The 23,330-nt window shown below is 38.5% G+C and overlaps 1 protein-coding gene across 3 annotated transcripts in view; it reads left to right on the forward strand.

The window, feature by feature from the left end:
- The window catches only part of pdlim5b (PDZ and LIM domain 5b), a 32,023-nt gene extending 8,725 nt beyond the window's left edge, over positions 1-23,298 (forward strand). For 2 of the 3 annotated variants that reach the window (XM_004074910.5, XM_078956277.1), the window contains exons 3-13: positions 8,264-8,415; positions 14,822-14,855; positions 15,103-15,614; positions 17,515-17,669; positions 18,791-18,818; positions 20,510-20,670; positions 21,488-21,668; positions 21,765-21,945; positions 22,115-22,235; positions 22,314-22,429; positions 22,522-23,298. In XM_004074910.5, coding sequence (XP_004074958.1) covers positions 8,264-8,415; positions 14,822-14,855; positions 15,103-15,614; positions 17,515-17,669; positions 18,791-18,818; positions 20,510-20,670; positions 21,488-21,668; positions 21,765-21,945; positions 22,115-22,235; positions 22,314-22,429; positions 22,522-22,611 — 1,731 coding nt within the window. In that variant the 3' untranslated portion in view covers positions 22,612-23,298. Of the gene's footprint in view, positions 1-8,263; positions 8,416-14,821; positions 14,856-15,102; positions 15,615-16,533; positions 16,557-17,514; positions 17,670-18,790; positions 18,819-20,509; positions 20,671-21,487; positions 21,669-21,764; positions 21,946-22,114; positions 22,236-22,313; positions 22,430-22,521 lie in introns of all 3 variants that reach the window. The other variant, XM_011481793.4, reaches the window with a different exon arrangement.
- The last annotated feature ends 32 nt before the right edge of the window (positions 23,299-23,330 follow it).

Below are 23,330 nucleotides of genomic sequence, written 5' to 3' on the forward strand. Positions count from 1 at the left end.
TCTGAGTCAACACCAAGGTCAGTTCCTCTGTTTATTTGTTCTCGACAGAATGTCTCACAGAGTTTTTTAGGTCCCATGTGTGGACAGAATTTCCGTCCCCCTATTTGATGGATGACTGTCTATGATGAAGCGTTTTCACACGGTTCAGAGAACCCAGCGGCAGAGCTCCAGCTGTTTTATTGTAGCAACAGAAAACAATTTAATAGGATTAGTGATTAAACCCACTTTTTATTGGTTCTTCAACGCACTGTGTGCTGGCTAGTGTAAGAAAAATGTTTGAGTAAGGAAAGGCCTGCATAGCTTCACAGACTATTTTTGACCCTTCCTGCCTCGATAACGGTGGTATGTAGGACATTATGTTGTCACTGGTCCACTTGTCTTTGTAAAAAATAAACAGCTCATAAATAAGGCGATGTCACAGTCAGAAGCTGATTAGATAAGTGCACTGCTCGGGCTTTTACACACTTCATCTGTATTTTCTCTCAGCTTCAGTTGATTGATGACACTGTCTAATAAATCATGTTTGCCTGAGGCTGTATTTGCTTTAGATTTGGATGAACCAAGATGATTTTTATTATATTCTTCTTATGTATGAAGTATTTTGCACACACCCGCAGTTGTCACTTTTGGGGGGGGTCAAATGCTCCTTGTTCAGTCAATGGCTTTGTGATTACTGTGTGGAGCACGCCATAGTAACGTGGAGTCACGCTACACAACTTTCACGGCTTCTCATCCTGTCAAGTCACCGGTTGGTGTCATGCGTACAACATATTTTCGTCCAAGCTCATGACAAGTGACCGGTTCATGTGTCAGGAAAGAATTTATCACGCTTGACCCGTCTGTCTTAGTTCAGAGATCGCAAAAAATTACAGCACACCGTTGTGTGCATTGGCTGTTTTGTAACAACACAGAATAGTCATTTAGTTCTTTATACAGCAGCTCTTTTTAAATAATACAAAAAGAAGCAGTGACAAGATGGTGCACATGTGGAAACAATTGCCAACAGTTTAGCTGTTGCTTCATGCCCCTCATTAGATGAGTGAGGAGAATTTTGGGGTTGACCTCAAGCTTATTATAAGGTTCATTAGAACTGCGCCATGTTAAATGGACGTTCTTTTCAGCAAGGAATATGCACGTGTTGACGTCACATTCAAGCTTATGTTTATTTAACTCAGACGGATGAAGTTGCCATGGAATAATGATGTAATGACCTTACATGTGCCCGCCATATGTAACTGATTGGAATGGTTCAATATGAGGTTGGTCACAGGGCAAGTGGCGATTATCCTGATTCATTTTTGGAAAATTTTTAGTTGCGGTTGTGACAGGATTACTTAATATGGACATGAAGGGATGTGGAGAAAAAAATTGTTAACCATCTTTGGCTGTAATTGGGTCCTAAAAATGTTGACAGCAGCACTCAGTCGGTATATTGGAAATTTACGGCACTTATTGTAAAAAGATTGATGTTAAATTTTCAGAAATACAAATGGATCAGATTTTTTTGGCTTAAAGTTTAGTTTGAGAGCCAAACATCATGAAATACAAAGCTAAATATTTAGTGCATCGACACGCTACAGCATCTGGAAACCAGAAACTGTTTTTGTTTGGGATGGATTGTTAAAATCTGTGGGGGGGGGGAAAATAATTTTTCCTATTCAAAAGTCAGAACAAGAATAGTTTTCTTTGGTTTTATTCTCTTTTTTCATCCTTCTCTTGACCTTTATTTTCTTTTTTTTTAGATTTTTCTATTGGGCCTTTCAAGTGAAAACAGTTTGTAAAGCTCAATTTTAGCTCTGTTTTAACCCTTTTTTGTCAGGTAAGGTTATATCTGCTCACTGTGCATCAATACCTGAAATGAGGTCCAGTCTGTGGATGCATGTTAAAACCTCAAGATTCTGATAGTAAACTTCTTTAAAACAGACCATCCTCAGTGATGTTCCAGTATTTCAAATGTACCGTACTATTACTTTTATTTTGTGTGTATTGCATTTTAGTCTTTTTTCTCCAACCTGCTGTTATTTGTCCTTCATGCATTCGTGTAGACCCACATATCAATTAGTTTGAATTGTGACTAACAAAGCTGTAAGTAAAGCCCTCAATGGAGTTTAGATGTAATCAAATAATTGTATTAAAAATTGTATTTGAACTGGGGGAACCTACTGGGAATCTTCTGTCAGTGGTGAGAAACGGTGGCAAAAGAGCCCCTACCCTTAAAACAATTATGTTCCTGCAAAGCTAAAGAAAGCTGTAAAAGAAGGGTGAAAAAGAAAACCCAAGCCCTGTAGTTTCGAAACTCACACAGATCGCGGTCTGTGCTGCAACTCTCGCAAACAATTTACATGTTCTTTTTGTAACCGTCTCTTACTATAACATTTATGGAGTGGAAACCGAACTGTGACGGAAATAATTTTATTTTGTGAAGTGTTTCATACGTGCATTTATACTCAACACCTTTTTTTATTACTTTTTTCCTTTTCCATTATAGGCTACCCTCAAATACATGTGTCTATGACCATGAGGTGAACTCAGACTACATATGGATTGAGTATAAACAGTTATCTGCAGAATGTGTTTGATCCCAGTGTGATGGGTTTGTCTGCCTTGAATTGTTTGGAGGGCACCTGCTTCCAGTCTTCAGTATTATATGGCTGAGCTATAAAGTGACTCTTTATTCTGATGTAGCTCTTTTTTATGCAACACCGTGAACCAGTAACTTTTTCTTTATATGTACTACTGCCCATTATGGTCACAAATGATTGGAATTTGTTTGCAGTTCAGTGGCATGTTTCAGCTACAATTAAAAAATGGACACATTTACCAAAAACATGCAAACTTGCTATTTGGTACAGGCACAGGTAAACTGTGCCTTTATAAAAAAAAAAACCCAACACATTTATTACATTTATTATTGTCTCAATAAATTGCCACAAAAATGCATTGTCCCTATCCAATAAAGGACTTGAAGAATCCTTAGTGGTAAAAACTAGTGGTACCTCTTGGCTTAAGTCTCACCATTGCTATAAAACGTTTCATATCTTCTGACTCAGCAGTGTTGGCAGCATAGGCCCTACCTCTGACCTGAATAAAGAGCATTCATTATTCACTGCAGGGTTGGTAGCTTTATGTGTTTTTGTTATTTGTTGCTATGGCAATTTGACTGAGACCACTTTTGAGGCCTTCCTGGCATCTGGTGTTGTCCAAGCGCCAGATTACTGTAGTAAGAGAACAATAACGGACTATGCCAGCCATTCTGTGCAAGTGCTTTCAATTTAAGGCTTTTATTTTAAAGAAGAGCTCTGCCTGTTTGGTGTCCCGTCAGTGTCATGCATTGATTTATCTGCCTATTTTAAGGAGTAAGCTGCTTTTGCGAGTTTTTCTGGATTTTGGACAAAGTCACCATTTGAAGCAGTAAAATACAGAACCTCCACTTAATTTGAACCTTTTTCTTTTTTTATTCATGGTCAGCGAGGGTTGGGCCAGTAAAATATTTGTTTGGGAATGGTTGCACCTCTGCAGGCAGGCTGTGTGGTCTATGCTGAGACCAATGCAATCACAGCAAGTAACCTGTACTTTGGGGCCAATTAGACTTTGATGGATTTTTCTTTTTCTTTTTGAAGAATTCATTTAAAATTGAATTTGAACTATGCCATTAAGAAAATCTGTATTATTTTTTTTTTATATTACCCAGCTTTATCCCTTTTTTAATATAAAAAAACCACAATATTGAAATAGTATTTCAACATTTAAGCAGTTTCCTTTAGCATGCAAAATAGTGTGTATACCTCATTGGGTGGAGATACCCCCCAGCCTTGATCTTATCTGATCTGGTGTCGTTTCTCTGCAAAAATACAGGTGTGGTGGGGAGGTTTGACTGTTTGTTTTTTGATCATCATTGCTGATTGAATGCTCTGAAAAGCATGTGAAAATAGCTTCAAAACCTATTTGCAATGTGGTGCAGTTATGTGAATCAAAATAATGGTGTCACAAAAGGTGCTTTTACAATCAACGGAAACGTTTAAACAAATGAAAAGTTTTATTGACACAAGGAAGCAGTCTCCTTAAGCTGGTGTTTGTGCTGACATAATGTTAGGCCCGAGTCTTCTCCATATAAGGCCGTGTGTCTTATTCCATCCTGCACAGACATGACATGAATTGCCCAGGCCTTCCAAGTCTCGCCACAAGAAGCTTCCTGTAACATGACTTCTCAGATGTGAAATAATGACCACAGCTTTCTTCCCACTTTCTTACTTTTACTCCTTTCTCTAAAAGCAGGAAGTTCCTTTTTGGCAACATGGGAGACAGTCAGTCTTCTCTGTAAAGTTAAGATATACTGTAGTTTTGAACACTATTGAATTGATTTAATTATGATAGACTGCCAACATTCTTCTATAGCACCAAGAAACAAAGTTTAGTAGTATTTAAATCTGAGAAAACTAAAAAAAAAACAATGCAAGTTTCTATTTCCTTTTACAAAAACAAAATACTGGCCTCTATTTATTGGCTTCTTTAGGTTCTGTCTTAGCTAACATTTATCCTTTAGTCCTATTTGGATATTTTGGATCTTGCTATAATCTGTCATATAAAACTGGTTAATATTGTGTAAGAAAACCATTTGGGCTCAAGATTTATCACAGTGTCGTTGAACACTGGCAGAACCAGTCATTATTAGGAACTACACTGCAGTAAAATCACCAGCTTGGAGAGGAAAACCACAGCATTGCAGCCACACTCTTATGTGGTTGCTATCCCGTTGAAGTAAACACAGTTGGACAGACACCCTATTCATTTGGAAAGCAGAAATGATTGCCAAGCCCTCTTGTAGCCTCCTTCAAATTATACTTTCTTGAACACTAGTACATAGCTTTTTTTTGTGACAGAGTAAGAGGTAAAGTGGTAACATGCCCTTATTGCCCTCTTTGACTACAAGCCTGGTTAATCCAAAAAGGACCGTAGCAGCCAAACTTGCTTATTTTCTTCCCCCAATTAGTGTGTCAGCCCTTTCCAGGTTTATATTTATAGACTGAACATGCGTGGAATTTTTCCTCAACATCTATTTGTTTGGTATCCACCCGATGAAGGCTGTGTTTGAGTGGAGGAAGCAGTCATGTACAAAGTGCCCCCTGTTCGCCACAGACTAAACCATTTAATAATGTTAGCAGCACATAGTTTTGGGTTATTTGAGCTCTCTCCTCACTTCATACTTAACGCTAAAATGTCAGAGAAATGTCCATATATAGAGCTACAAAGAATTGTGCTTTTATATCATCCCTAGAAGGAAAGAAGTGTCGAACTCTTGTTGCTCCTCAACATGCAAAGAAGAGTACATGGGAAGGAAGTCTGTGAGGGGGAAAGGAATATTATAAGGATGCACTTAAGCTGCCTTTCTACTGATATGGAGGGGTGTAGTGGTGTAGGAATGATCTCTGAAGTGTGCTTACACCCTTTTTGTTGCTCTTGAGTGTCGGGTATCTGAATTCAATGTGCACCAGTTAGCCTGAGCAAATGGAGACGAGGTGTGTCTGGGAAACAAATGAGTCAGATAGTCTTCGTCACATCTTTGTAGGGAGTATTCTGCTTGTTTTGTAATGTGACTCTACTATTGATGTTCTACTCATTACTTCCTGTGTATGGTTAAGATATAAATGAGGAAGCATGACTCAAAAAAAAAAAAAGAAAATGCTGCAGTTGCTGCCACCAATGATGTCACTTGTCATTCTTTCTCCACTTCCTTCCCATTCTTTTTTTGTTGTTGTTGCTGTGTGTTTGAACACAATGACACAATGGATGCTTTTTGAGTTACCTAAGATGGATGAATACTTAAGGAGTGGAGAAAGGCTAAGTCTTGTGTTTGTTTAGTCAGGATCCCTTCAGAACACGGAATGATGAGGACGATGACATTACAAGGAAAGCTACCAAACAGAATAACTTTTTTTTCTACAAAGCTGGTATATTTTTGAAGTTGTGGATTTATTTAATCTCAGGGAGGATGGTGGCTTTGGGAATATCTTCTCACAGCAAGAGGGTTCTAGTTCAAGTACAGACTGAAGTCCTTCAGCACACAGTTTGGATGCTTTTCCCGTGAATACATTGGATTTCTTTGCGTTCTTCCGACAATCCAAAAAAAGATAGCTTGATGGGTCTATTAGAGAACCAAAAATTACCCTTTTTGAGTGAGTGAGTCTACATCTACCTCAGTTGGTTTTTTGGACAAGTCACTAGATGGTGGGATCTTAGTGTAGACATTTAGCTAAATACACTAACAAAATTTCCATCCATAATTGGTTCAGTCACCATAAGTTTTCCCTGATTGCCCAATTTTAAGAGGACTTAAAGTTAAAATAACAATGATAAACCTCCTAGAAAGTGAGTGCACAGTACCTTTTCAACGCCTGCTTGTCTGAGCAGGTTTCAGTGTGCTGACACATTAATGAGGTGTGCTTAGTATTGCATAAACATTAATCAGTATCTACGCCTTGTGGAGACTCATCCCTTTCATTGTGGCTTTGACGTTAGCTTCCATATGCTAGATGCAAGTCTCGACATTGTGCCGATGCATGGAGGACTTGATGAGTCTCACCTTCCCCTCTTAGACAGACGCTTTTAGGAGCTTTTTCTGCAGCTGTAATCAAAACCACCAGGCATCACACACTTCTCCGCTGGCTTTTTATATTGCCCGCACTAAAAACGTATGCTGGTCTTTCTTTTCATTTGCTTTGGGAAAACATATTTCGACCTTAGACAAGTGCTGACAGATGTATTGTTGCTGGGATATTAACAGGTGTGATAATAAAAGAGCTGACCTATCTGTGTTCCTAGTCTTTTTAACTTTAAACCATCATCATGTTTTTTAAGCTTTAGACTGTTTGGATCACAAAAACTGTTAAACTTTCTTCTCATGTCGGTGCATATTTAAACAAAGTGACTTTTTCCCTGCCATAAACTTCTCTAGCTCATCTCTTCATGTTGTCTGAGTTAAATCAAACAACATACCAAGACTTGTCAGTCGTCCTTATCAGTGATCCTTATCACTGTTGTGTTTAAACAGGTTTCAGTAGACCGAAGATCCTTAGTGAATCTAAGATACTGACGTAAGGGCCATTATTTACAAGCACAGCAAAAATATATTTTTTTTCTAATAAGTGTGATTCCGTGAAAGGTTGAAAGTGTGACTTGTGGGTAAACCATTCCTAAGTTTGATGCAAACCTTAAAGTATTATAAGTTGCAGTTCCTAATGTTTTCACTGGAGGCAGGTTTCAAACTGAATCAAGTTCCCATTGACTCCCATAGTCAAATTTTCACACCAAAAATCAATATTTTTGCATTCTGTCAATAATCGTTTTGATTTTTATACTTTTGTAGTTTTGTTGTTGTTGTCCTTTTCATTTTAACAGAGCTCAAATGTGTTTATTGCTACAAGTGGTTTTGATTAACAGCATGTTGTTGTGGTGGTAAATTCAAGCCAATGTGTCTATCACATTTTAGGCTAAATTTTCTCCTTTTAAAGTCCAATAACTGGCTTTAGAGGTCATTCATCTTGGCTAATTATGTCTGTGGGGTAAACATGTTGTAGTAAGCAGTGGAGGCTTATCCTTGTGTGTGTTTTTTTTCTTCCCAGCAGAGTTTGTTTTGGACAATTTTGCCCCCAACCATAGCATTTGCTGGAACTTCATGATGCTTACAGTCATTTTTCTTTTATTAGCCAATCTTAAATTTGCTGGATCACAACCTGCAGATGACTCAGACACATGGAGCTTTCAGAGCAAAACCCTCTAACATGTCAAGATTTGTTTTCAACATTTGTTTCACTGAAGATACAAACGGAACGTGTTGAAAATGATTTTTTTTGTTCTAAATGTTCCTCACATTGAGTGTAAAATATTGTATTTAAAAAAAAACCCTTAAAAGTGTGTGCTTTTAATTTGTCAGCTGCCATTTATTATTGTGAAATGTCATTAGTTTGTACTGAGAGATTGCTTTCCTAGATGGAGAGACTTTCCTCACACATTTTTGACGTAGTTGGGGGATTGGGCTCGCATTTGATAAAGGTTGCATAATTCGACCACAGTCCTCACAGATTCCAGGAACTAAGCTAACAAAATAAGTACACTTCTTTAAGTGGAAAACTCTTGCAACCATCTGTAGATCATAGCATTCCAACAAGGTAAAATGTAAAAAATAAAATCCATATTGAATTTTTGCAGATATTATTGAATTTGTTTAAATGTATTTTTCCATTTGTTTTATTTGTTCTTATTGCAGCTTACAGAGGGGGGCAAAGCAGCCAGTGCTCGCATGAGCATTGGAGATGTCATTCTTTCCATCAATGGCATTTCTACTGAAAGCATGAACCACCTTGAGGCCCAGAACAAGATAAAAGCCTGCACAGGTACCCTCAGCCTCACTCTGCAGAGGTAAGAGTTTACAGGCCTGTAAGGCCCGAAGTCACACAAACTCTAAAACATAATGTGTTTGAGACGGAAAATCATGAGAGAACAAACAGTCCAGGTCCTGTTTGAAGGGTTTTAACAGAGTTAGGTGATTGTTTTGGCCTTATAACAGGCTTCCAGTGAAAAATGTGTGCTTTATTTACTCTAAGATTAAGGAAAGTTGAGGTTTTAAAGAGGGTGAGTTCATTGGTTGAGGGGCTTGAAGATTGAGACCCTGCAGCCTGAGGAGAGTGTGGGAGTTGTTTGAAGAAGGGCTGATATGATGAGTGAGAAGCAAGCGGACAAAAAAACACACCGACATAAACCTTAGGCTGCATCATGAGCCACAAGCTTTCAGCTGCAACAGAACCTAACTTGATTTGTTGTTTAAGGAGTATCTTCGTGTTCATTTAGAATACAGTTTTACCACAGCAGATACCTCCAAGATCCTACAACAGATCTGAAAATGCCATTTAGACATGAGCAAGCTTGTTGCTGCACAGCAATTTGCCAGTGATTTCATAATAACTGAAACTGATCTGTGATGGCATGCCCTCAGACTGAAAGTGTTAATTGTTTCTCTCTAATCTTCATACAATCTAGTAAACTGTGGTGCATTTTTTAATGAAAGCTCCCACTTGACTAAAAGCTTATATAAAGAAAAGTCAAAAACTAAAAGATATTTTAAAGTCAAAATAAAAATATGAATACTTTTCCTTAATGAAAAGGATTATAGTTCTAGTTCATCTAAATCCATATGTTCTAACACACTGGCTTGACAAACAGCGGAATGCTGAGGACTTGAGGTGTTAGATGGGATCTTTCTGCCCCTCTGTCACTCCCTGTAGGCCCTGTGTATAGACATTTCCAGCAACAGGCCTGTGATGGATGACTGAGAGGACAGCAAACACCAACTGCATTTTGTTTTTACCCGCCTCAAAATAAATCGATACAAGATTTAATATCTTATATTGGAACAGATCCTAAAGTCATAAAGCCATGAAAAGCACAAGAGACATTTTGACTGAAAGAAATGTGATAAATTTGGCAGAAACTGTAAAAAAAGATGTAACATCTTCATCTTTGAAGTGACTTGACAGAATAAACAGCAGAAATGTTGATCCCAATCCGTGCTTGCTGATATTTTCAAATTGAACAAATTGTTTCATATTTCAGGACAGCAAAGAGCGACTCAAGCGTAGAACGCAGACAAATGGAGGCAAAGCACGCACACTTTCCGAACCGTAAAACATGTTGACAGCAAAACCCGGCCTGCTTTGCTGCTCCTGTCATTCCATCCCCACATCAAAGCAGAGAGGAGTCTTTTTGCTTTAATCGTGGGAAAAGCGGCTGAAAATAGTGCCGTCTCACAGCTGCATATAATCTTCTGCGCGTAAAAGCTTCACAATGAAACATCAAACATTCGGGATGTTTAAGCACTGCTAAATTCAAGCAAGAAGCAACAAAAGGTTTTTTATGTAATAAATGGTTCATGATTGCAGGCTTATTTGTTTATGGCTTCTTTTTAGAAACTAGTTTATAATGTATTTCTTTAGAGCACTTTTCTTGGTGGATGTGCCTTTAGGGTTTAAAGGTTTTGAGTTGTAGTGTAAAATGTATAAAAACGTGACTTTATTTGTAGAATTTAGTTGCAAATTTCTTTAAACTTTAACATTAAGTTTTGTGACATCAAAAGACTGATATGGTCTAAATTTAGAAGTTTAGAACAAATGTTTTCTATAAAAAGAAACATAAAAAGCTATATGAATTCCGCACAGGCTAAAGAGCATTCCAGTTAAGTGCTGCTTTTTTTTAAAGTTCATTTCTCTAGAAGAAGTTTTTGGTTTTGCTCATCAGACTTTCTGAAGCTGAAACAACATTGCTGGAGAGCTAAAGAGATGATTAATGTGAGTGCCAGTTTTCCCATTATGTCACTTTGTCATAGTTTACATTCTTTAAGTAGTTCTTAAAGAATCCATATGCCAGTTTTGTAGAAAAAAAAGACACTTGAACATGCAATCCCTCTGGTGGAGGAGAGTGAAAGCATGTCACTGAAACTCCTTTTTTCCCTCTCCGGTTCAGGTTAAAACAAACATATTTTCATTGGACAGGAAATGAACTGTGGAAAACCCTCCCTGTCCTCTTATTCAATCAAAAGAGAATCATAACACATTGGTTGTTTTGTCTTGCGAAAAACTAAGACTGACGTCAAAATAGTTGTCAAATGTTTTCACTTTGTGTCAGTAAAGGAATTTAGCATTACTGTTTCATAAAGTGATCGGAGTCTGAGAAGAACCTGACTGTTAAACCGGATAAAGCCAGCTCGGAGCTTTAGCTGCAGCTTAGAGTTTTTTATTTTATTAAAAATAAATACCTGTTTATTACAAACATTTATCTGAGATTCTTCTAAACACTCACAGGAATTTTTATTGAACAAATTTATTTAAGGGGGATGAAGTAAAAACCAACAAAAACCTGGATTGGTGCTCAACAACGAGCTGGACAGATCAAAACCTAGAGTTACTCTTTGGAGATGGGTTGAGCAGGATCTACTTTCTGAGAGGCCCTGTATTCTTTAGCAAAGTAGAGATGCACACACTAGATTGATAGTCTTTGAAATCTCATAGGGTTCAGAAATGAGGCCTGAAGTGGGACGTTGACTCAATTTTTCTCTGCCAAACCCATTATCGTTCTTTAAGTCTGTAAAGTGAAGTCAGTTTTGTTACAGCCCCTTCTCCCCCATCCACCCACATGTCATGAATAGAACATAAAGGAGTCAACATCGTAAAGATTCTTAACACCAGACAGTAAAGAAGGTGAAATCGATGCAAAATGTCTCCCTTTGAAGCCACACCCAAGTGGTCATTTGAAGAACTGCAACGTTTAAGTTGAAGAACCCCGCCATGTTCAAGTCCATTGTTGGCATAAGCAATCACACTCTCCATTCACTCTTCTGTCAGCAGGGCTGAACTTTCATTTACTAGCTGTCGCTACATTCTACCACCGACAGACTCAGGAAATCATTTGTTTCCCGGGGCATCAGACTGTTTAACTGCCCCCTCTGAGAAAGGAGGAGGGAGAAGGTTAAGAGAAAAGATTGCTTATTAGTAAGTTTAAAAACAGCTGGTTTGCGCGACATTTAACTTTAGTTTTTTAATTACAATTCTGTGTAAATGTGAATTTTTATGTCAGCTGCCTTGTTTTTTTTTTTAATCTAACTTCACATGACTTTTTTGTGTCTTATAAAATTAATTAATTACATCATGCCATGCGAAAGAGCATCTACTCTGAGTTCAGTTGTCAGATCAGATGAATGCTCTTTGTCTAAAGATTGTGAAACTCTTCATGCTGGGCATTTAGCAGGAAGTTGTGGGACAAGGCCCTTAAGAAGCTATAATAATTTATGTTTATTTATTCAGGTTGAAAAATGAAGCAACGTGTATGACGGGTTGCGGCTCAGGGCTTTTGCTTCCAAAACCACACAGATTCCTGCAGTTACCCCTGTGGCTCAGTCCTTTTTTTTAAACACAAATCTGCATTAATGTATTATCTTCTGTAAAGATTATTTAGCCTTGAATGTTTCTCCAGTTTCATGACGTCAGAAGAAACCACCAAATAATCTGCGGAAAGTACATAAAGTATTACGATTTAAAAAGTTTTCTTTTCTACTTCTAAGATCTAAAAACTGCTCGGCGGCTCTGAATGGAGTCCGCAGGCATAGTCCTATAGCTGCTTTGAACCTAATAGGATCTAGTTAACAGGGTGAAGTCAAGGACAATCCAACACGGCCCAGAGCCCCCGCTGACTTGTGGCTGCTGCAGCCAGATGTGGTGTGGTGGTCAGAAGAAAAACAATAGGATGGAGTCTTCCTTCATCGCTTGGACCTGCACAAACTAGATGATAATTGATTCTTTTGCTGTGACTTAGCCTCTGCCACATCGCCAGCACTGTTTCAGTGTTAGCATTTACAGCTTAGATTACTCGAGCACAAAATACAAATTTGAGAAGTTGGTCCCGAGGTTAGATGTGCATGGGTGAAGGAGGGTTTTTGTATCATTAAATACAGGTTTAAATGTATTATATTTAGTCCAATGGAATGCATGAATGCACCCTAGAAATAAACCTTAAAAAATCAATTCACTTTTAAATGGTTGTTAGAATAGCTTTGAGTAGCATGAAAACATTATTTTCCTCTGAAGAGATGGGATTTCTCTGTGCAGCAGACTCAAACAGATCATTTTAAATTATAAACAACTTCTTATTTTACAATCATAAGTGAGTGTGGTTTGTTTAACATCAGAATCACATGTCAAAACCTCCTTTTAGTAGCCAGTAATATCACTTGTGTCCAAAGTTACTTTTCCCCCTTTTTTGAAGTTCACTCACACAAAAAACACACAAGCAAAGAAATATTTCCCGATTCCCTTTTGCTTAAAAAAAAAAAAAAGTTGGATATAAAGTTTGGTTAAAAAAATAGTTTAATTTTGTAATATCTAAACTCTTCTTACTTTGGCTTTATGCTGTAGTACTTAAAGAGTGCTGACCCTTTAATTTTCAAGATGGAGAAGCAGCTTAAGGAAAGATGTCCCTGTGCAGCAATGGAGGGGTAAAAACCTGGTTACTTCTCTATATGTGAACCCCCGAGCTGGTTTCTTTCCCAAAAATTCAGACCACTTACTGTAAGATCATGCACTTAGCGTTACTAGCTTGGATTACTCAAGCAATGAACTACAAATTTGAGAAGCTGAGTTGGTCATGAGGTTGAATGTGTATTAGTGTACATCTTTTGTTTAAAGTGCACAGAAGAGTGCATGATCTCTTAAGACATGACCACGTGTATCCCCCAAAAATGGTTCTTCTTTTTCCTTTACCGTTAGCTTTTCCATCTTTTGGTGCATATTTTCTTAGTGAAATAGATTTTCAGACCTATTATAAAAAAACCTTTCTTGACATTAATAAACCTAAGTTAAAACAGTTATGTTATATTTGTGTCTCAATATGAGCTTTATATTTAATACCCGGACACCACGTTTTAATTTAAATCTTACAGTGCAGAGAGTAGGATGGCAGACGATCTAAGCCGAGCAGATGTTCAGAGGACCACCCTGATGAGTGTTTTCTTTGGGGAAAATGACAGAGAATCCACCCAGCTGTCTGTCTGGAGCTCTGATAGCAGACACACAAACAGCCTCACAACACTGTTTTGATTCAAATGGGCTCTGCTGTGTGATCTTTAGACCTTCCACTGTTTTCCCTGGCACTCTGTGGTGTTTCTCCATTAACAATTAGAGTTATACACTGGAATAACCTGTCGGAAAATAATCAGACCCTCTGTTAAGTGAGGAAGAATCTAAACGGTCACAATGACCTCAGCATCTGGTTGCAGGGCGGGACTGTTTAACAACCTGGTTTTAGACCCGGTTATTGCACTTTGGCTCGGTCAGAAAGGAAACGTGTGAGCTTGTCGGCTGTTTTTCCTGATACGGCAGAGGCTAGACACAGGAAGGGTAGTGCTGGACATAACATAGAACTTGCAAAAGACGTTTATCCGCCACTCATACTTTATTTTTTTTTCTTCTTAAATGAGATATGATATCGAAATGCTTCTTAGTGGGTGAATGTGAATGTATCAATACATCATTGATAAAAAGTATATTTTTTTGTTGAATATTTTTGTAGTATGAAAAAATGGAGGCACAATAAGAGTAAAAGATGGGGAAAACAAAGCAAACATACTAACCTTCTCTCTCATGGGATAAAAAAGTGACAGCTGCTTCCCTAATAAGTGTAAATCAGGAAGGTGCTGAGCTTCCTCACTATTTCTGATTCATGCTTTAAAACTTCACTGGGTTGACGTACACTTCTAACTTTAACAGTGAAACTTTAAATCGATTTGTTTCCTACTTAGGTTTACAAAGGTTTGGATCGCTTTAGGTATTCAGTACAGCTCTCCTACACAATGAACCATCAATGAGAGGATGAAACTTCTGTTCATGTATCAGTAGCTTGAATGTTTCCATAAAGACATCCTGTGTCCACAGGATGTCTTTATGGAAACATTCAAGCTACTGATAATAATATTTCCTGGAGGCTTATTTGAAGCTGTCAGACTTGATGTTCAAGGCTGGAATGACTGAAGTGAAAGGCACGTGACAGTGATGGGCCTTAAATGAGTATAGGGGAGGAGCGGGGCGACATAACTATATGTTTCATGCAAAATGTCTTTACTGTTTAGAGTGTTGGAGTGTTAATGAGACGTTGGGTGGGCTTCACAAAAAACTATTTAGATGAACAAAACAATAATAATTTCAACTAAAAATGATCTTAAACGCCTGTATTAGAACAGCCTTTGAAATCAGTCGGGTTTACATGAACCTCTTTTTATTTTCAGAGTCTCTGCTGTTTCTAAAGAAGAAGTGCACAAGGTATGAGGAAGTTATTTAAAATGTATGAAGTACAATCATAGGTAGAGGCTTTACCGCATGTTTGTTGTGTTTTTTCTGGGATTGGCTTGCAGTGTGTAACTGATCTGAGAGGCCAAACTCTCATCACATTTTTTTTATGGCACGTGCATAGTTCTTATCTGTTTTTACAACACCGTGCTGCTACTGATGCCCATTTACATGCATGAGTTTCTGTTTGCACTCCTTGTTTGTCTTCACCTCCATCCAGGATGAACCCCAAGAGATCATTAAGCCTGTGCCGATCACTCAGCCTGTGGCGAGCACCGCGTACACCAAGCCAATAACTCAGGCCAGTCCCATATCCAACAAGACAGCTCGGCCGTTTGGAGGGAGCGGCGGTGGGTTTACTGCCTCCTCCCCAGCTTCTACCAAAGTCGCCTCTATTCCCTCTGAGTCCTCAGCTTTCACCCCAGCCGCCCCCTCCCAGCCACCACACCCTCCCTTCCCACTCCAGTCCAGCCTTGCTCCACAACCAGCTCCGGCAAATTCGGTCCAGAAAGCCAGCCCTGGTCGCTCTGCTTTCACCTCCCCATCCGCCTCCTCATCCTCATCTACCTCCTCCTCTTCAGCCAGAGTGACACCCTCCCACCCGAATGTCCCACAGCCTTCTGTCTATAACACACCTATCAACCTTTACTCCAATGCCAATGCTTCTGAGGTGGCCATCGGACAGAGGCGGGGCCTTCTGGAGAGTCAGGGGCTCTCTGAGCTTGTCAATGGGTAGGTATAACACACAATAAATTCTAAAACTAATCTGAGGTTATTTGGTGTACCTCCTCGGATTTTCTTTAGGCTATCTATAAAAGTAGAAGGCTGTGGACAACATGCAACAGACATCATGTGTCTTTCTATACAACACTGAACACACGCACTGCTCAAAAAGCCTCCTGATGCAACACTGAGCTGTATTTACCCCGAATCCTAGCAGCCCCGTGTTTCTACAGAGCAGCATCTGATAACCCCGTTACAATTATAGAATTAGCTCTGATTGCAGGTCATTACTGTCAGGGTGGTTTGGTTTTTAATTACAAATAAAAAGGACAGAAAAAAAGATGTATATAATTTATATAAAAAATACAAATGTAACTTTTGTGTGAATTGACTCAAAAGTTTTGATAAAGCTTGTGTTAAAACAAGGCCTGTAGGGGCGGGGCTTCAACAGAAGACGCAGCTGAGTCCATTACATTAAAGTGCTTTACCATTCCCTTTTTTCTTCTGACACGACTTTAATACAATGCTGAATTTTATTAGACTGCTTAAAACTGAAACACATCTGTAAAACTGACCTGCAACTCTGTGAATTTTATGAGGTCTGGACTTGTCGGTATTTTGGGATTATATTTGACTTTGGCAATTATCAGTTAATTCCTAGAGTTTGTGTTTTCTTTAAGACTTCTGTTTTCTTTCCTTGGATGGTCAACTTCTGGAGGTGGTGCATATGCACGTGCATGTGTGTGTGTGTGTGCTTGTGCCCTAACATGCATGCCTTTCCTTATGTGGTTTCAGCAGCCTTCTATATGCACATTAATTCAGAAGGTGGGTTTCGGGCCATACTTGTTTTCTTCAGATGCTTATTCCAGATTACTTATTCTACCTCTTGGCTCCAACTCCTTTCCATCTGCTCTTTCCTTGCCAACAGGAGGATGGAGAGACAAACACCAAGTTAGTGCCACGAATGATAAAATAGCTGTTGTCTAACCATGTAATGTGTGACTACAGCCTCCACAGCTGTTTGGTTTATGTTCAAGAAGGCATGCTTCCTGCTTAACCTTTAAAAACCTTTCAATTCTTCTCAATAACTCACAGAATTTGTTTATCTGAAGGTCCAAACAAACCTGTAAATAACGTCTGTCAGAAACTGATCATTCTGTGTTAGCTTAGGGCCTATGTACATTCATTCCTCCAGGTTCATGTGTGGTGAGCAATACTGCGGTTACACACAGAGCTGCCTGACCTGTCAACGCTCTCACACTTGTTACTTTAATACCAGCTGTCTCTGCGTCTGTCTGCTTTATCTGTTACCAGTGTTGGTGTGTTTATTCAAGGCCAGCTAACTCAATGTCACTGGATCTGCTTTGGCTAAAAATAACCTGTCTCATGCTTTCTTTCTTTCTATTCTTTTTGTGGTTTTTATTACATGCCATAAACAAATCTTCTTAGAAGTAGATGCAAAACTGATTGTAACAGTCAGACATTTGGATTCTGCAGATTTTTTCAAATGGCCCTTTTAAGGACATGCTGCTGGGTTGGACGCACATTACTCCCATCTTGTGGTGCAACACTCAACTTTTCATAACTAACCGAATATCTGATTTTCTTTTTCCCCCCCATGTAACCTCTATTAAGGGTTTAAAATGTATGTTTTTTTTAACATGTTCTAATTTTAGATACATTTAGGAAGAAATGAATGAATTTTTGTTGTAGTAAAATCCTGAACTTTCACTTGGTTTGGACCGACTGCCGACCACATGTTGCACAGAACATACTGCATATTGTTATGACACCTGATGTAAATCTTTTTGATGCAAATAATCATTTAATATTCAAATTTTAAAGTTTTTGATCTGTAGTTTTGGAAGTTTTCATGTCGTGTTCTGTCATGTTTTCTCTGGCTTCATAGGAAGCCAGTGGTAGAACCTGAGAATCATTCGTCAGCACCGAGTGACGCCAGCAAGAAGCGTGTGATTGAAGACACCGAGGATTGGCACCCTCGGACGGGCACCTCACAGTCCCGCTCCTTCCGCATCCTCGCCCAGATCACCGGGACAGAGAATGGTATGATCTGAGCTGTCATGCTTGGTACACACCGGGCATGTGTTCAAAAAAGCGCTGAACATGGGTTTTTGAACGGGCTTTTACCATACGGTGTTCACACAGGTCGGTCGCTACCTGATACTAGCGTATGTACTTGCTATTGAAAGACGTTAGATGCGAAATGTTGAGACGGTGCACAGACTGCAATTGTTCATTTCTCCGTCAAGATCAATTTTCAACCAGCTGGCACTTCCGTGTTTTAAAAAGGATGCTACCGAAACGTCACCACCAAATCTCAGGCCCTGATTGGTAAAAGTTCAACTGGGTTAACTTTTGACGTACGCTCAATTGCCATGTATTTTGTACATAGGATGTAAGCAAATGGACTTCAAAACTTGCATAGCCCAAAATGCATATATACATTTACATAGACTTTTCATTGATAGTGAACGCTCGAACCCGGGTTGTACGTAGCATCAGGGTCACTAATATTTAAGAAAAACTGACCTGACATGTATTTAATAATATGGCTAAAGACTACATTAAGTATTTAATTATTTCTTTTAGGTATAATGAAAGAAAAAGTGTTGATTTTTCCACAACCAACCATGATTTATTTAAATAGGTCAAACAATCTGGAAATTTTGAGTTATATAAAAACCAAAACGGGTCATATTTCAGATAATATATTTGTTTTGTGGCTTTTTATAATTAGTACAGCATGAACATGATCTTTTTGTTCGTGTTACATAATATAAATCAATATATTAATCTGTTAGTAAAATATTATGTATTATTTTCATGGATAAAACTCCTAAAAAGTCACTTAGACATACAGTGTATATTTACCTAAAAACATTATAGACCTCTACGTTACCATGCATTTTTGTGGTTATATAACTGTCTTCCTATGTCTTCTTACTTTTCTAGAGAGTAATCATTTTTTAGCAATGCTAGTCCTTTAGCAAAAGGTGAAGGTGGAAGAATGACTATTCCTTTTCAACCATTAACTTCAAGCAGACATTGTTAGGCTTTCTTTTTGTTTAATGCATCCTTTTTGCAGCCTCTTAATCCACAAATTATTTCTTCAACATATGACAGAACATTTTTCATTAATGTTTCTTCTTTCCTCTGACTTGCAGAGCAAACTTCAGAAAATGGTGGGAAAAAGTAAGTGGACCCTGGTTTTCAATCTCATACAGTTTTGAACACTTGCTGTAGTGCTTTCATGTAGGCTAGTGTTTAGAATTAAGCTCATGTTTCCTGATTGCATGGTCTTAAAGTATCAAACTTAATTCAAGGTTTGATCTTTAGGCGCCTCTTTAAAGACAAGTTGAGAAAGCAATTGTTAGCAGATTGCTGCTGCTGGTCTTCATTTAAAATTCATTAAGTTAGCATTTAAGTGACCTCTGTACAAAACAAGTCAACAAATCAGTAAGATGGGGGTTATTAAGTGGCAGTTTGGGTAACAGCTGAACTGCCAGAGGGCCGATTTCTTTTCTTTTTTTCCTTTCCTACAGAAAGGAAGTGAAAAAAGCTGTTTTTCTGTCCTAAATCTGTTTCTCTTCTATTTTCTTGCACTGCTTTTTCCCACTTCAAACATTTAACTTTTTTCCTCTTTTCTCTCTTCCATTCTGACACATTTCTCTAATCAGAGTGACCAAGTTGGACCCAGAAGTTATAGGACAGAAGTACAACAAGCTGAGAGACTGGCACCATGGTGTTTCAGCCCGAGTGCTAAATGTGTAGACAACAAAGCCAAGTAGTCATTTTTGTACTTTCATTAAAAGAGAGCATACATGTTATCTTTATTTTTACATAGGAGAGATAAACTTAAAATAAAAAGTGGATGTGTTTAGTTAGTAAATATATTTTGTAGTGTGTACATTAAGGTTCTATAACATATTGTGTAAATCTAAAACCTTCTCTTTCCTGTGTAATTCTGTTCCAGCCTGATTTTGTCTTTTCAATTTATTTTCTTCACTAACTCAGTCTTTGTGCCACCACTTTACCCCAATAAAAGGTGTTCTTTTCTGTTCTCGGCTATTTCTATCTGTTCCTCCTTTATTTCTGCAAGAAACAAAGTAACCCCATCTATTTTAGGTTCTTAGCAGTGTTTAAGAAAACAGTTTTACCTTGATAATGGAACATGAAACTGTAGAATGTTGTAACCATTACAAAAAGGTCACGTTTTGTTATTTTGTAAGCTAGAGAGTTATAAAACCAAAATCACACTGAATCAAAACTGTCCCTTAAGCATAATTGGATTCTGGGCAGGACAGTAGACTTTGCTGTTTAGCCGACCTTAAGCATGTAATGACTGCAAGCTGTTAACCTGTTTAGGTTAGCAGAGACTTTGCACAGTGTTGCTCAGCAATTATATCCCAGTTGTTAAGGCGCAGTCTCCTGCCATCTGTGGCTGTTATCTCTCTGCATAGAAATCCTGATTCAAGCACAGACATTTTTATAAAATAAAAGCCTAAATTCAACTTTGAACTTATCTGAGCATTTTTTTAGCTTTAATACAAGATGCTTTAGCACCATATATTGTTGTGCTTCCTTATATTTTAAAACACTATGGACAGATAGACCAAAAATATCCTGCAAAATGTCCTATTATGCATGACTAACCTGCGACCAAAGAAGCAGCCGACTGTTGACCAGGCTTCACAGAAGAGTCTGTGTTGTGTGTAATCTAATCAGGGACATCACCACTAACAGATTCCACAGTGTTGTATCTACTACAGAACAAGGTGGGTGTTTTGAGTTCATGTAGAGCAGGGGAGAGGGACAGTTTGAAGATTGGTAAATGTGCTTGTCAATAATAAGCTGTGGTGTAATTAAGGTGTCTGTTTTTCCAGCGAGGTAGTTGACACAAAGCCCACTGTGCACACCACACCCACAGCCAAAACCTATTCCAAGTCTGCAGCAGCCCCAAGGAATGGAAACATCGCTGCTTCAACTTTTAAAAGCAGTCCCGCAGCCCAGAGTAAACCCTCCTTCCAGCCCGGAGGTCTGCCAGGTGCTTGACTCTGTCTTGATTCTAATTTTTTTCCCCCCTTTCATTTAAATAGTTTTGGATTACACGGTGATATACAACTCACCCTGTGTTGTTGCTGCTTAAAGCCTACAGAGGGCAGCTCCATTCTTCTGAATCCTTGCAGCCGAGGTGTGAGTTTTACTGCAGCTGTAATACCAGACACTAAGCCGTTTAAGATTATGGGCTCTATAAAACTAGAGCTGTTCACTTAATGAGCTCTGATTATTGGCTTTTCCCCAGATCTCCTTGGTCAAATAGATTGTTACAATTTAAAATGATAGATTTTGTTTGGTGTAAAATCCGCTCACGAAATACAGCAGCTAAAGGACCTTGAGCTGCTCAGGGGAGATATTTGCTGAAAGGTAAATTGGGGGGGAGAAAAATAAATCATGGATAGTTTTTAGCATTGCTGCTAAAAGATGCAAGTTGGTTTCTCAAGAGACATCCAGCATGTCAAAGAAAAAATGTATATATGTATATGAAAAGACACACCCAGGGCTCTCAGAAGATTTAAAATAATGTTGATAAACCTCTACAGTTGACAGATTTCTACTTAAATTGTTTGATTTACTCAAACTACACTTTATTGATCTAGAAATCTAAAATTTGTATATGTTAAAAACCAAAAGAATTTATTTTCCTCTTATAAAAGGAAATAAAATTACATTTGTTGTTTATTAATTATTAGCTTAAAAACCAAAGTTGCCACAGAAAAATTCTTAAATAAAAACCTGCTGATAAATTAACAGAAACAGTGCTAAACACTTCTCCTGTGTGACCCTGAATACCACTGTTTCAGGTCTTCAAAAGATGGCTGCAGGGCCTTCCTTTGGCAGGGTTTCTGTTCCGGCTCCCAAAGGACCAGACCGGCCCACTCCACAGCCACATCCAGAGGACCTGAACTCTCTGGTGCAGCGGGCCGAACACATCCCTGCTGGAACACGCACACCAATGTGCTGCAAGTGCAACAACGTCATCAGGTACTCTAACATTTCTAATACAGTTTGAACAATACAGAAAAAACATTTTTGTCTTCAAAAATCTCACCTGAATCATCTCTGGCGTTCCGTCACCAGGGGTCCGTTCCTTGTGGCCATGGGCATGTCATGGCACCCAGAGGAATTCAACTGTGCTCACTGCCGCTCCTCCCTGGCAGAATGTGGATTTGTAGAAGAGAAGGACAAAGTGTACTGTGTGCACTGCTACGAGCAGTTCTTTGCGCCAACCTGTGCCCTCTGCCACCAGAAGATCCTGGGGGTGGGTTGACGACCAGAAGAGATTATGCTTTCCATCCTGTTTTTGTCCTCTCTCACCTTATAAATGTGTTGGATTCAACAACAGGGGACGAAATCATTTCGTTTTTGTTTGTGTGCCTATGTGGAGTATGTGGGAGAAACAGAAATGTCCTATTTGTGTTTTCCTGTAGGAAATCATAAATGCCTTAAAGCAGACCTGGCATGTGTCCTGCTTCGTCTGCACAGCCTGCCAACAGCCAATCAGGAGCAACGTGTTTCACATGGAGGATGGACAACCATACTGTGAAAGAGGTACAAGAGCAAGAAAGACAATTACTCATAAAGGAAAGGTTTATGTTCAGAAAGACTAATGTCATGCTCATGGTGCAGACTACAACACCCTGTTCAACACCACTTGCCATGGTTGCTCCTTCCCCATTGAGGCAGGAGACAAGTTCCTTGAGGCTGTTGGGCACATCTGGCACGACTCCTGTTTTGTGTGTGTGGTAGGTGAAAGAAAACACTTCTTACTCATCAGCAAATTAAGAAATGCTTCATCTGAACTCAACAGCAGCACTCTGTTTGGGTTTCTCCACAGGCATGCTGCACCAGTCTGGAAGGCCAACCTTTCTTCTCCAAAAAAGACAAGCTTTTGTGCAAGAAGCACGCTCACACAGTCAACATCTAACTTGGGGAAAGGCACAAATTAAAAATTTCGGTTGGTTTGCAAGAAACTAGTCAGATGTTTTCATATTTTCTGAGATGCCAAAACATTTTCCTCTAGAATTTTATCAGTGTGCTGTTTTTATTTCTTTTTTTTCTTCCTAAACATTAGATATTTCAGATTTTAATACACTTGTTTGGGGCTGGGCTTTCTTCAGGCAGATTACTGCCACGACCTACTGAACCCTTGTGAGGATGGAACAGATGCTATTGAGATGTCCAGATCAAGCACGACTAAAGCCACTGCAATTCTGATATCCAGATTATTTAACTTTAAGGAAAACTCATATTTATTTGTAAACAAAGGTGTTCAATATGTTTTGCTATTAAAACGGGAAGTGTTCTTAAAAGTTCGTTTTCTTTTTAAAGTTTTATGGTATTACATCATTCCCAACAAATAATATTGGTTACAGATGTGTGCAAAATATACAGATTTTGTTTAATTATCTTCAAATTTAGGATTATTTAAAAAAAAATAGTGTTGGCTTTTTTATTTTGTAATGTCTGCTTATGAGTTTAACTGTTTTTTTGTATTAATGAACATTTAAATTAGATGTTTTCGGTTTCAGGGACACAACTCCCTGTCCATGCTGTACTTTCTCCATCTTTTTTATGCAATAATTCAATAAACTTAAACAATTTTTTTCTGTTGTTATCAGATTTTTTGTGCATTCCTTTTTTATG

Source organism: Oryzias latipes, chromosome 12, assembly GCF_053564925.1.
Source record: "Oryzias latipes strain Hd-rR chromosome 12, Olatipes_Hd-rR_3.1".
NCBI lineage: Eukaryota > Metazoa > Chordata > Actinopteri > Beloniformes > Adrianichthyidae > Oryzias > Oryzias latipes.